The 14,190-nt window shown below is 52.8% G+C and overlaps 3 protein-coding genes across 3 annotated transcripts; 1 reads left to right on the top strand and 2 right to left on the bottom strand.

Moving 5' to 3' along the window:
- Nucleotides 1-322: 322 nt before the first annotated feature.
- On the bottom strand, nucleotides 323-1,644 carry CORC01_12738 (uncharacterized protein; the record flags this gene model as incomplete). The annotated part of the gene is made up of 3 exons (XM_022624356.1): nucleotides 323-1,118; nucleotides 1,180-1,394; nucleotides 1,453-1,644. 3 exons carry the CDS (start codon nucleotides 1,642-1,644, stop codon nucleotides 323-325), a joined length of 1,203 nt encoding a protein of 400 aa, XP_022469122.1.
- Nucleotides 1,645-2,898: 1,254 nt separating this feature from the next.
- CORC01_12737 (uncharacterized protein) lies at nucleotides 2,899-3,807 on the top strand (the record flags this gene model as incomplete). Its single annotated transcript, XM_022624355.1, has 2 exons — nucleotides 2,899-3,106; nucleotides 3,164-3,807. 2 exons carry the CDS (start codon nucleotides 2,899-2,901, stop codon nucleotides 3,805-3,807), a joined length of 852 nt encoding a protein of 283 aa, XP_022469121.1.
- A 2,922-nt stretch (nucleotides 3,808-6,729) lies between these two features.
- CORC01_12736 (acyl-CoA ligase-like protein) lies at nucleotides 6,730-12,617 on the bottom strand (the record flags this gene model as incomplete). The annotated part of the gene is made up of 4 exons (XM_022624354.1): nucleotides 6,730-7,528; nucleotides 7,579-12,267; nucleotides 12,357-12,379; nucleotides 12,555-12,617. The coding sequence occupies 4 exons, from the start codon at nucleotides 12,615-12,617 to the stop codon at nucleotides 6,730-6,732; spliced, it is 5,574 nt and encodes a 1,857-aa protein (XP_022469120.1).
- Between the last annotated feature and the right edge of the window lie 1,573 nt (nucleotides 12,618-14,190).

Here is a 14,190-nt window from a genome sequence, read left to right as displayed (position 1 = left end):
CTAGATATATGCGCTTGATTCATGCTGGAATGATGATGCAGTGCAACACCTAGCTATGGTATACATGATCGATTATGCTTTGCTACTAGTTTTATCCCAATTTTGTTCCATATAATCAAGCCCCAATGGTACTATCAAATCAATGTTTTCGTTTCATAAAGGGAGAATATGTTTTGTTCATCAAACTGCCACCTTCCAAGGACATCCTGCGTGCTAAGGTTGAACGGAATATAAGTAATACAGCTGAGATCTAAGAAAACAAAAGGTATCTAGAACTACTGCAAAAATTACAAGTATCAAGCGATGCTCTATCTACATAAATTTACTTATCATCAGGATATTGATCAAAGAAATCCGTCCTCCCTTCCAGCAGCGCATCGGCGTTCAAACGTACACTCCATCTCACCATATCCGTCATACTGACATCTCTGAACCCATCACCGTGATTCCCAATGTCGCTCATCGCACTGTTGGGACCAGCCGGTCGGTGATGGTGGAACAAAGCCGGTTGTGTCGTCAAGCAGTTGTGTGGTCTCCGCCCCTTGGCGCCCTCGCAAAAGAATCTCAGGAGGATGTCGTACGCATCGCTGACGTCCTTCAAAGCCACCTCGTGTAGGAGCTTTCGCGCGCCCTTTTGGCTGACCGCATAGCCCAGGGTGCAGACACCCTCCTGAACGTGGTGGTATGCCCGCGTATGCTCCGGGTACGTCTCCTTCAGAGTGAACGGAATGTTGAACGTCCATAGATTCTTCTTGGGAGCGACCGTCACGTCGTTGGAGCGGATGACGCGAGCCTTTGGCATAATCTTGTTGTCCCGGAACGGGAAGTGCATGCCACAATGGCCGATCCAAAGGAGGTCCCAGTCGTCTCCGTACGGTGAAGTCTTTGGCGCCACAGTAGCTGGGAGAAAATTAAAGGGGATGTCCGGTACGACCTCCGGTGAGTTTTCCGACGGCCTCGGGTATGTCGGGTCAGCATATGTTGAAGGTCCATCGAACAGGGGCTGAGTAAGCGTCTGAGCTGAGAGAGCAAAGTCGTGCAATTGCTGCCTGATTCTGATGTCCCAGTCGACATCGTCCTCGAGAATGAGGGCTGAAGACAGATTGTGGCGAACGATTCTTGACAAGATTAAAGTGTCAGTCATCAAAGTGTTTGATGGTCAGGATGGAGTCGACTCACTCCTCGAGCGCACTCATGTGGCCGCGCCAACAGCCTATGGCTCCATCGTGCAAGCGGTCATGCTCGCTCGTCTTGGGTATCGCCTTATCGACTACGGTGTTGCCAGGAACACCGTCGACAAAGTCGATCTCAATCTCGCTCAGCGCAGCCTGCAGAATCATACCATCTCTGCGATCTGTCCGGCTTGGAAGGCCGACAACGAAAATCTTTTGAAACTATAGATAAACCATTGTGAGATTGTGCTTCTTCCCCCTAGCGCTGGAGAGGACTCACGCCTAATGTGCGGTTTTGGATCGCGCTCATTAAACTTGTTGACGAAGATGTGCCTCCCGGCCGACGGATTTGGCCAAGAAATGGGTTATGCAGGAATAACACAACAGTAACAAAGACTGCTACGATGATGCACAGGTCCCTCTTGGAGGTCGGCCTGATGGGTAGAAAGTGCATCCTGCTGGTTTTGTGCATTGGGAACGGACTAGCAGGATGCCAGAAATTTGCAAAATAGTCTTGAAAACAGCCAACAAGCAGAGTGAACCTGTCGGGGGACAGGCCTTATGAAAAGAAAGAGGATAATCAGCTGGCAAGCCAAACCGTATCCGAATGCATGGTGGGTTGCTTAATTAAAATCTCGGCCGGCGGCGGGATACCTCAGGCGGACGGGCCACAATGCAAATTTCAGCCAACCCCCAAAAGGAACACCAGCATCCACTTGGCTGCTTACTGACTGATAGGCTGAAGAGCTTCAGAAATGGCAGAAGATCTTCTTTCAATTTAAGATACTTGCCCTCAGCCCTGCATATACAAGTACAACAGCATTCCAGATGTTCACCATGCATCCGGACGCGAGGTAGCGGATCTTGGGGAGCAGAGGAAAGGGGACGAATTAGGAGAACGCTGATTTGCCTCCAACAAAGGACTTGGCGTTGGTTGGGACTTTGGATGCACTACCCATCACAGCAGCTTGGCAATACAAGGCGGTTAGGTCGTTTCTAGCTCCGCGCTGTATCCTCAATGACGGCGGGACAAAAAGACGGGCGGTAAGAAATTGGGCAGCAAGGATTCCAGCGTTGTGATTGGGCCCTTTTCAATACCCTTGACTGGCAAAAAAAGCCACTTCTCATGGCCAGGGGAGAGGCCCTGCTTCGGCCGAAAACATCCATGATCCGTCAAGGCATCACTGAGCTCTCTGTAACTAAGAGTGCTGAGAGTGCAGAAACGTTCTCCTGTAATTTTCAATTTGTTGAAGTTCTAGACGGCATTCCTAAACCTTTGATGGTTTCTATCTGTAGAAGCACCGTTTTACTCTATGTCAACCAAGGCCGCGCCCTGAGGGCGTGACCAGCGATGCAAGATATGGATGCATGCGGCATGGGCGGCAAAAAAAGATCACAATCAGTGAGCGGCAGGCTACCGTACCCAGCCGGAAGCAGGCTCTCTCGATAGTGACAGGGAAAGTGAGAGATTTTGAAAGCGAAGCAGGGGCTAAGTAGGAAACTGACTGTTGGTAGTTAACAATCGAGCAGACAACTGTTGGAAGCAAGACAAGGGTTTGGAACACGCCAGTGGGCCTTCGAACCACAGTGCTGGGTCGGGCAAAGCATCCGTAGGCAAAGACCAGCCTTCGGTCTGAGTCTGATAATAAGGAAGCAGTGTCACACTCACGGTCGAGTCAGCGCCACCTGCAATTGATCATTGCGCAAAAACAAACAACTTTCCAAGATGCTCTTTGCAGTGATACTGTCGTTATCCCTTATACCTTGCCTCTACGCTCAGTTCTTCAACCCAGTTCAAAGAAGAGAGGTTTGGCGGATCGGAGAACAAAAAATTATCACGTACAACACAAAGTTCAGAAACTACACAATAGCGCTTTGGCAACAGTCCCTGGTGGCTGATGCCGCGACCATTGGAGACATTTTATTCTCCATTCGTAAGTCAGAAAAGGACTTCGTTGAGTCTTGTAGGCCTGGCTAACGGAAACCCGAAGAGGATGGCTCTGGTCCCGCCAAAGAGCTCACATGGACAGTCGAGACGAACAACTTGGACTTGGACTCGTCCAATGTCTTCTTCCTCTGGCTATTCGAAGGCGATCTGTCTCATCAGGGAAACTTTGATTTTCAACAAATGTCCTCGGCCTATTTCAATATTACAGACGAGCTTCCAATTCCCAAAGTGACCTTAACATCAATAGTAGACACAACCTCGATGACCCAGACCTCCGAGCTCCCAACAAGCACACAACTTCCTCCTTCTGAATCTTCAGCAGAAACATCGACCCAACAAACCACTATCGACGGCGGAAAGACCGTGTCTACTGGCACACCGACAGCCAGTGCCAGCCAGGGTAGCAGAGCTGAGCCTTCTGGAGGCCTGCCTGTTGGAGCGCAGGCTGGGATTGGAGTTGGCGTCGGTATCATCGGAATCACTTGTGTCATCTGCGCCATCACCTGGTGCAGATATCTGAGGAAGCATCAAAAGGCTCTTCACGATCTGCAAGAGATGGCGTTGTCGCAGCCTCCTGCGTATACTCATGGCTCTGCAGGGGCAGCACCGGCAACAGTTGAAGCACACCAGTCACCAGTGAGGTCGAATGGCTATTACATCAGTCCGAAGCCTGTTGAGATCGCCTGATTGAATGCTTGGGGGAGTTCAAGGAGTGCATGCTTCGTTTTGTTCTTTTTTCCCGTGGGTTACGTGAAGGCGTAGGGCATATGGCCAGAACCTACAGATATCCATGACAACAGTTTAGTACGTTGCGTATTATTGCGTAACCTAGCGATACCATAGAATGATTACAATGAGAAATGCGAGTATCCCAAGTTGCCAGCATCATGAGTCGCCACAATCTCGTTATGAGCTCTGATTCTCGCTTGACGCAGGCCAGCGTCTTGGTCACAACTCAGCAAATCTGTGGATGCGCCGTAGCGCAGCGCTTGTGGCTCATCGGATTCTCAACAGGGATGAAGATGTTTGCCACAGGATGCGCAAACAAGTTGGGCCAAGCCAGCTTTTCTTTTCGGCTGCCGCTTCTCGCGCGGGAATTTTGGAAGTGACTCTTCTTCCCTTTGTAGATCTTGGCCGACCAAGCTATATGGCTACTTACCATTACTTATTAATAGCATACTGCAAACGCTTCCTCAAAGACAGGCCTGCTTTGCCATCCAATCACTTTTGTCGGTTCCACACCATTTCTCACCACTCGTTGGAGCCCATGGGTACGCCCTGAGCTGGAAGCTTGGGACATTGGACTTGAAGTAGTCCTCAAATGCATCGGCTTCAGAAGGTATTTCACCAGAACCGCCCAGTACGGCTTTTACGGTCCCAAAATTATAGTGCGGCCCACCGCTCCCCATGATGGCGAAGCTGGCGTCTCGAGAATATTCCAACCCGTGACCCAGACGCAAATTCTTGTTTGGTACCACTTTCTACTTGCAGGGCGCAACTTATATCAACTAGTTGGGAACACTTCTCAGACCGGAAGACTCGTTGGGTTCACAGAGGAGTTAGATTCCAGGCTGCCACCCACCGTCGCCGTGTACGATAGGTTCCAAGTCAGAATCACCCCGTCCAGGGAGGGACTACCAAGAGTCTGCTTCTTTATGAACCCATAAACCTCAACCGCATCAGCCTTGTCCGCAATGGCAAGATTGACAGGGTAGTCTCTAAACGGAGCTACACAATAAACGAAGAAGAACGTCAGTGAAGGCCTCTGGACGGCATATACAGAGACCATTCTCAACTGTCATGTTTAATATGGGGGCGGCACTCGATGAGGTTTTGTCTCTTAATATGTTCACCATCTGGGGGCTTTGAGCTCGTTGCCATCAAGTGCTTCATGCAGCAACAATATCGGACCCAGGCGAACTCTAATCTGAGCTCATATACATGTCTTGGCTAGTGTCCTCTCACCCACTCAGATCTGAAGGCTTCTTTTCACTTCAGACGACGAATGCCGAATGTTAGTAATCTTTCCGATTCGTGGAATGCAGAAAGATCTATCTGCAAAACGAATACAGCAACAAAGAGGAGATTACTCAGAACTCTCCCACCGGGTTCTTACCGGGCGCGCCAATATCGGCTCTATCTAAGGGTTCTCGGAAGCTGACGCAAACGAAATGGGACGAGCTGACTTAAAGAATACTCGTACCAGGCATAATCTGATCAAGTTATATTTTGCTACTCAAAGCTTTAAGCTTTTTTTCCCAACCTATTTAATTGCAATTCCCATTTAAGTTGATCAAAATCTCGGGTGATTTGGAGGTAGACTGTAAAGTCTCGTCTGAGAGGCGAGTACACGGAATTTTCACAGTGGTTGTTTTTTGAGCCAACCATATCCACTTAATAAGGATGGATAACAACGGGAAGCTTATCCGTAGGCAGGGTTGTCTAAATAGTAACGGAAACTCTGAAGTTGAGAGATTACCTCTGAGGGAAGAAGAACTCTGTGAAACTTCCTGTTACATCCCTGCGCACACTCCCATCCCTTTTTGGGGCCATATACTCCGTGTTGTATATTAACACCTGTATAACATAATGACAGCATCTACTATCCGTAATTCCACTTATCTTAATTTGATATAGTAAATAGCCTTTGGCTTTGCTCTGATACTGTTACGATCGTAGCTTAAGCAAGTGCTTATTTGGTAAGATATAAATGTGAAAGTACTAGGGCGACCAAAGCATGTCATTATTGTACAGCATAGGAAAGTAAAAACAATTAGTCAAAGCAGAAGAGGTCAAGCACTCCGCTACATAACTATCTCGTACAACTAAAGCAGTCAACACTGTGCTTTTTCTCACATCTAATCATCTTGTCTCTGCAAACTTCATCCACAGTGGTTCATGCAACAACCTGCCCAACCTACTCTTCTCTCCCCCCAAACAGGATCTCCATCCCACCATCCGACAAAATGGGCATAACAACCTGCAAGCCGTTGATAGTACCAACAAGCGGCGCGCAGACAGCCAGGATCGTGTCCCCCCCCCAACTGGACACCGTAAAGCGAAAAGTTGATCCACGACGTCTGGATGCAGTTCTTCCCCGGCACATCAGGAGAGTGGTAGGGGATGATGCGGTTCACATCCGCCATCATGTCAATGAGCGTCGCCAAGTCCGCCAGGGACGCCGAACCCAGCAGAGCATCTTGCGAATCGGTGCCGAGGCCGCAACTTCATCGGGGTGCAATCTAGCTTCCTCCAGGAGAGAGCATGACACAATCGCGATAAATCAAGTACGGTAAGATAAGTAGCTCCCCGAGTCAACAGTGAGATACAAATGTTCTCTGCTAGAAAATGGTAGGCAAAATAAAGGTGAATAAGAATGGAATTAATAATGGTCTTTTCTCGAGGTTCGAGTGAGTATGCACAGGGGGAATCCTCTATTCAAACACGACCTCGTATGCCGCAAAACCAGTGTATCCATGACTTCAAAGACGACCGCGCCAATACGCCCGCAGCCAATGCCTCCCAGGACCTGTGTGTGCTTACAAAAGGAAGGAAAAAACATGCAACATCAAAAGGAGAGAAAGGCCTTTTAAAAAAAGCCTGCCTCCTTCAATGCTGCTGACCCTGTTTTCTCTCCAGGTCGTTGGCGAGGTTCATGTGCATGAGAGCCTGGGCCGTCCAGTCCTCCTCGTCCTGGTCGCCACCACCACCACCACCCCCACCCGGTTGATTCTTCCACAGACCCATGCTCTCGCGGCCGTCGACTCCGGGGAGGTGGATCGTCGGCGGGGTCTGGCCCGGCTTGGCTCCTACGGGCGGGGGACCACCATCCTCGCGACCGAATTGGTCAAAGTCTGGCAAGACGTAGCCGTGGCCCGGCGGCGCGGTAATCTGCTGTGCGAATGCAGGGCCCTCATCACCGGGCATCTCCGCAATGCCGTCTTGGCTCGGGTGAGGGAGAGATGCCATTTGCCCGACCTGGTGCTCGAATTCCTCCTGTTCCAAAATCTGCGGTGCGTGTTCGACGTTGCGGAGGCTCGAGGAGCCAGCCGCCAGGCCGTTCATGGTCATACTCCTCTGGCTACTGACAGAGGCTCTGTGAGCGTCGGGCCCGTCTGCAGTGCCAGTGTCGCCACCCACGATGCTATTGGGATCCATGTCTCGAATGGCGAATTGCGCGAGGGTACGCATCTTACGGGTGACCCATCCGGCCAAAATCTTGCCGCGCTGCTTCTCGCCGAGACGCGACCGTGGGAAATCACCCTTGTTGACGAATGCAACGATATCGACAATGATCTGGTGTTCGTTGAGGATCGCGTTGACAATAACTGGCACGACAGAACCAAGGTAAGCCTTTCGCGTAATCTCGGCAAGGAGAACGACGAGGCCGCCAGCTTGGAAGACAGCGCTATGTTTTGTTAGCATAATGGACAGTGTTATTGCAGAATATCGACTTACCATCCACCGGCGACGATGTTGCGGTGGCATCGTTCCACAGAAGCCTCGATGTCCATGGGGAAGTGGCTGAGACCATTGATCTCAAACGTTTCTCCAATGTTACCAAGAACGAACAAGACCTGCATATCGACCTGGGCGCCTGCAGGGCCAATAGGCCTGCTAACGTTGTGCAAGAAACCCAAGTCGCCCGTGCGGACGTATTGGATGCTAGGATCGCCATCTACCGTACGGCCGTCGAATCTCTCAGCGTCAAACACATCCTTTGAGCCGTAGAATGCCTTGACACAAGCCTCCGAGTCAACCCAAATCTCTCCGTACTCGCCATCGTGGCAGAGCAAGCGGCTCTCGGGGTTGACAATGGCAATTTGGGTAGAGACAGGCACCATTCCGGAGTCCTGGAGCAGGAGCGCCTTAGGATCCTGCTCGGGATCTACAGGGTAGATCAGACCGCGGCGCAGTGCCTTTGTGTCCAACCAGAGCTCGATAGGCTCAATGCACATGTACGACCTCGATGCGACCATGGGGTTGAGCACGTGAGAGTAGACGGTGTTGATGGCGGTTCGGTCGAGGCCAGTAGCCGCGAAATGGAGCCGTACCTTTTGGAATACGTCCACGCGTGGTCTACTTTCGGCCGAGATCATCAAGTTCTTGAGCTCGTGGAGCGTGAACCCCTTGCCCTGCATCGTGGCCATGGCGTGATCCAACATTTGTGGCGTCGCGTAAGTGTCTTTGATCTTATACCTAGAGAGAGTCACAAATAGAGACATTGGATTTTGCGCAAACTCGACTGGCGAGAGGAGGTATGTGGGGGTGCCAATGTAGATGCCCATCAAGCATGAGTGAATGAAGCCTAGGCCAGTCGTGCTACGCACGCATCCCAGGACAGGGCGAGAACTCGTCATTTGGCAAGTCTCCTTCTGGACCTTGCACATGCCCAAAATGGTGTCGTGTTCAAGCTGAACCGCGATACGGCGCTGATCGGGCGTCCAGTAGGTCCAGATAATTACAGGATAACCAGTCTGGATCCAGGCGGGCTGCATAGTGATCCCGTTATCGCGCAAGCCACTGCTTTGCTTTGGGGGCTTGGTGGTATTGTAGTAATTCGGCACCCCGATCTTGAGAATGGAAGCAGCTTGCTTGACGTGGTTAGACACCAGCTTCAGCTTGACCAAGTGATCAACTTCGTGGTTGACCAGAATAGCCTTGACACGGAAGTCGGCGACGACGTGCAAGAATGCTGGCACGTCCTCATTAAGTCGGTTCTGGTCTAGAGGAGCCAACGGAATGACAACGGCGCCCAAGTTGATACAGGCATGGACGGCGTAGACGAACTCCTCAGAGTGCGTGTACATCAGAATGAGATGGTCGCCAGGGCGAACCTTGACCTTGTTCTTGAGGTACAAGGCCACGGCGGCAACCTTGGTGTCGAACTTCTTCCAAGTCACGCCCTTGCCTTCTCTGCCGCGACCATCAATGGTGCAGTAGGCTAGTTCCTCGGGCTGACGGGCAACACGCCACTGTATGAGGTCGGTAATGCAGGAGAAGTTGTTCAGTGGCGTTGAAGTGCGATCGTCAATGACAACTTCTCTTCGATCGATACCCGAGTATTGCTTGTCAGATGATATGAGAATCGCAGCACGCGAGTCTGATGAGATGGGAGACCAAATGCCTCCAATAGGGTCGACTCCGATGGGAAGATTGAGCACCGCGTGCTCAACACCAAACTTGACATGAACACAGGGCAAGTTACCGAGGTCGAAGTCTCTTCTACAAAGCATATTGCCGATGTCCCTACGTCCGTTCTTAACTACCCTTGGTAGAGAGTTCGGTGCCGTGATCATAACGCAGTAAAGCCTCAAGTGGTGTTCCTGCATCAGTACATCCATACACCTCTCAGCGAGAGAGTCAAGCAGCGCAGTGTCGAGTTGCCTGGGCGGCCCGCCAGAAGTCAAAGGTGCGGTCGATGCAGCCGGTGATTCCAAGACCACAATTGGCAGATGCTCCTCGTTGACAAACACGTCAAAGGCAGAGCAGTCGTAGATCTTGGGCACATTCTTGACAATGCTGACGACGAGGTGCTGGACAAAGAAGTACCGGTACTCCGCTACCTCGGTGCCGTGCTCGACCCATTCGACCTTCTGACGAATGCGATCTTCGTAGAGGCCAAGCACAAACAGCTTGCCCTCGATGACGGTACCTAGTAGGCCGGTTCTCAGAAATTCGGGTTCTACGACAGTCGGTGTGGGCTCGCCGGGGTCAAACTTGTACGGTCGGGCGTGGAATATTTGCTCCGTGTGTTTTGGCAGAGCCCAGAAGCCTCCTGATAGCGATGGTGAATCTACCCAGATTTCTCCGACAGAGTGTGGTGATGCCAGCAAGCCCGTCTCCGGATCGACAACGGCGAGGGTGGCATCGGGTATAGGGTATCCAAAAGCACCGATGCGAACAGTGCCCTGTTCGTTAGCTGCTCGTTTTCGCGCTTCGTCTCCGATTGCCACTACCACCACGTCATTCGTTTTCAAAGCCTCTCTGTCGAGGAGCACCTCACTCAGTTCGTTCTTAGCGCGCTGCTCTGTGGTGGTGGTGCCGCCGCCTCCCAAAAGACTGCCGAAACCGTTAGAGGGCGCAAGCTTGACCTCTTCCTTCTCTTCTACGTCAGAGTCAATATCGGAGCCCATGTCCAGCTTCAAGGGGCAGCCCATCCGCTCTTCGCCTCCTAGCCAGTCGCGAATACTGATGACCATGCCGCCGTGCTCTGGTAGGCAGAGCATTGGCGCGACGACCTCACGTGCTCGCGGGTTTCGGAGTGGCCTTAACCATCTATCCGCCAGTACTTCGTGGAATTCACCATCAACCGTGAGGGTGTCGATTAGGCATAATTTGACCGTCTGGAAGTTGGGCTCCATTCCCTTTTTGAAATTTCGCGTTGTCATAGGGTCTGATTGGTAATTGTAGGCGGCGCGCTTCAAGCCTGGGTAGTCGGCAATCATCAGTGTGGCCTTGTACTTGGTGATGAGATGAGCGTAAAGCCCCGGCACTTCGACGGCCTTGTTCTCAACCCACACAGTTGTATGACCTCCGTAGACGGTGAGAAGGACGCCCAAAATCATGCCTATACCCTGTCGAGGATCCAGGTATGATAGGAGCGTCTCGCTGGTCGCTCCAGCGCCGATGAGCCGGCCATTCTTGTCGCGCAATGTTCGGCTGAAGGTATCGCCAGGTCCGTTTCCTGGCACCGTCGTGACGACAGCACTTAAGCAGGCCATCTGGTGCATCACTGTTCTGTGACTCAGAACCACGCCTCGCAGATCACCGGTGGGCGCTCGCGAGAACTCAATGTACGCCAAGTCTGGCACCGTCAAAGGCGGGACATCATCTTTGCGCTTGGGGTGAAAACTGCCAAACTCGTTCGTCTTCCACCATTCGACCCCTTTTGGCCAGTTAAGCTTCTGTGTTGTTATGTCGCGCTGGAAAGCCTTGAGATTGTTGTCGGTCGTGAGCGCCAAGTGTGCCTGCGTCGACGTGAGGATCAGGTTCAGCTTCTGATAGTCTTGCAAATCGTTGATTGGCACAGCGACGACGCCAGCAATGAAGCATCCAAGCAGAGCAATAGCAAAGTCAATGACTTCTGTGTCGCGGTAAATCAGGGCAACGCGATCGCCGCGGTACAGCGAGCTCTTGTCCCGAATGACCTGTGCCACCTTTTCGGCTCTTGAAGCAAGCTTGTCCCACGTGATGGAGGCTATTTCTTTGCCTTTGCTGTCCAGGACCCAATACGCAGGCAACTTCGCCATCGTCTTGCCTCTGTGCCTCAGAACTGCGGCGATGTTATCAAACTTGGACATGGGGGTGTTGCTGTCGTGCGGGTCGGATATCGCAAACGGAAGATCGCGGGGTTCTAGTGGCATCTGGTACTCGAGCACTTCTGGCGGGGGAAGGTCGTTTGCCGTGAGCATGGGCGGCGCCATGGCGGCCGTTGGCGAGAATGCCTCTCCTGACGAATATCTGTGTCCTCCACCATATTCTTCTTGGCCGTTTTGATCGTAACCTTGTTGGTCGTAACTCTGTCCCTGCTCAAAATTCTGCCCGCCGGTAAACCCTGAGAAGTATCCAGTCGAATCAAGCATCGTGCCCGTCCGGCTATCGTATGGGTTTTGCGCGTGCTGGTCGACGTATTGTCCCTGCTGGTCGGGATTAAAGGCATAATCGGTCGAGACCATGGTGCCCGATCGGGTCGGTGGCTCGTTGCCGGCGCCGAGGAAGAGCGAGTCGTGCTGCTTCATGTTCGGGCGGTGTTCGGCGAGAGGACCGCCAGGTCGAAGGAGACCCGCAGGATTCATGTCGGGGGAGGTATAGCCAACTCTGGGTGATTGGTACCCGGGCGATGCGTAGCCGCCGGAGCCAGGACCGGAGCCGTGACCAGAGCCGTGACCGGAGCCGTGGCCTGAGCCATGACCACCGAATGGCGACTGTGGGCGGTATGAGGCGGGGGATGTCGGACTCGTGGGATCGGAGTCTCTGCCGCCGAGCGCGGCGAGAGCTGCTGCACGGTGGCCATCGCTAGAAGGGTGTCCGGGGTGGTCTGGATCGTGTATGCCCAAGCCGCCTCGGGGTTTGGCAACAGCGGGAGCACTGGCAGACCCAGGGCCCATATATATAGAAAAGAGCTGCGTGCGTCGCTTCTGGTATCTGCAGGGAGAGGGGATCGGTTAGCCGCTGTCGCGACGTTCGTGGGAAACGGGGGAGGGGAGGATCATGAAGGAGGGGTCAGCGCCAACCCTTTCTCTGTGATATCGCCTTCCTGTAGCCACCAGAATGCGTCAGTCAGTGCGGCAAAAGCAACGGCGAGTGCCTCCAGAGAGGCTGCGGGTGCTCGGGCACGATGCGCGCATGCGCAAGGCCATCGTCTCGAGGTTTGAGGTAAGGTTGGGCGATTCCAGACGGTGCCAATAAGGACTTGAGGGGCGCAGACGTACCTCCAACTCCTTTTCCAGCTCCTCGAGCTTGTCCTGCAATTCAGGATCTAATTGTGCAGCCATGACGGGCGAAAACAATGTTGGATACTATGCACAATGAGAGCGCAGGATGCAGCAGCGACAAAACAAAAAGGAAGGGGAAGAAAAAGGTCTAGAATGGGCCGAGACCCCCGGGGTTAAGGGGATTGTGGAGAGAGAGCGCGCGCGCGTGAGAGAAAGAGAGAGAGAGAGAGGCGGAGGGGTGGGAGGTGGTTGAGAGTTCAAGAGGGACGATCGCAAGATGTCGATGTCTCTGTATCTCTGTTTGGATCCCCTCGCCCAGTCTGGTCCAGGTCTTGTCTTGTCTTGGTGATGGCAGCAGCAGTGGTGGCAGTGGTGCTGGCATCCTCCACCCAGTCAACGGAAAGTCTCGTGACGTAGGTTGGACCAGGACAGCAAGAAGTGCAGTCGCTTTACCTGGTTAGGCCAAGGATGGGAGCGAGGCAAGGTTGGCCGAGTCGTTCGGATTAAGAGGCTGGCTGGCACGCTGGGTGGGCGGGAGAGCGATTTGAGCGAGACAGGAAGCCGAAGAGGAAAGGCGGGCTAACTTTGAAAGTACCTTTCCTCGGGACGACTCAGGGTTCGGGGTGGGAACACGGGGAGTTTGGCGCTGCGGCCACACTGGGCCATGTATTTCGTTTGTGGTGAATGATTGTCGGTGCAAAATGTGCTTCGTATTTCTGCCAGGTTTACGATGAGGGGGATCTGCGTGACGGTACCTGTCGATAAGGTAGCCAAGGAAAACCAGTTGTCCCAGTGGCCTGCGTAAGACCTTGAGTGATGCCTGTGAGTAAGTGCCTTATTCAACTGGTCTGATGAAGAAGATGGAATAGTATGAGGGACATGCATCAACAAGTTCATCCTGGCGGAGACGACAGCGGGTGTCAACTCATGAATTAGCATCGAGATCCCGGAGTCACTACTTGGTATCCGAACAGACTTTCAGGTACCCGCAAGGCAATTCGGCACACTTCTCTCTCTCTTCTCTCTCTCTCTCTCTTTCTGTGTGTGTGTGTATGTGTGTATCTCTCTCTTCATCCAGTATTACTCACCGCACGGGGTGGCGGCGGGTGGACGCGATGAGAGCATCGAGACCTTCATGGATCCCGGCTTGGAATGAATACCTGAAATAAGAAAACGGCAGTCAATACTATCGTCATCGACGCCCAGCGTCGCCCAGCACCACCGACATGGACCCCGGGATGTGGCCGCTGAGAACACCCCGAAATCAGGAAATCGGCTCCAGCACGCTCGACGGAGGCATGCCCAAACGGGAACAGAACATCTCCCCTCGGGCCCTTGCTCCCCATCTCCCCCTCTTTGGTCTTCGCATTAGAGGCAAGTCCCCCCCCCGTTGCGTGCTGATCTTCACGCACCATTGCGGAATAGCACACCCACCACGGCGACCTCCAGAGTCCAGACTAAGCCAGTGGCCAAAAGTGGATGATGGGAAGAGCTGTCCAGAGCACCAAAGACCAGGTGAGTTATTTCCGTCGAGCTGCATCCAGGGACCACATTAGACCGCCCCGACTCCCCAGAGCTTGTCCCACAAGGGGAATTCTCCAGCGATGCAAAGTCTGGCTGCCCGCCAATGTCT

The sequence above is a fragment of the Colletotrichum orchidophilum genome (assembly GCF_001831195.1).
Source record: "Colletotrichum orchidophilum strain IMI 309357 chromosome Unknown Scaffold_164.1, whole genome shotgun sequence".
Classification (NCBI taxonomy): Eukaryota; Fungi; Ascomycota; class Sordariomycetes; order Glomerellales; family Glomerellaceae; genus Colletotrichum; species Colletotrichum orchidophilum.
This window is presented reverse-complemented; position numbering and strand designations above follow the sequence as displayed.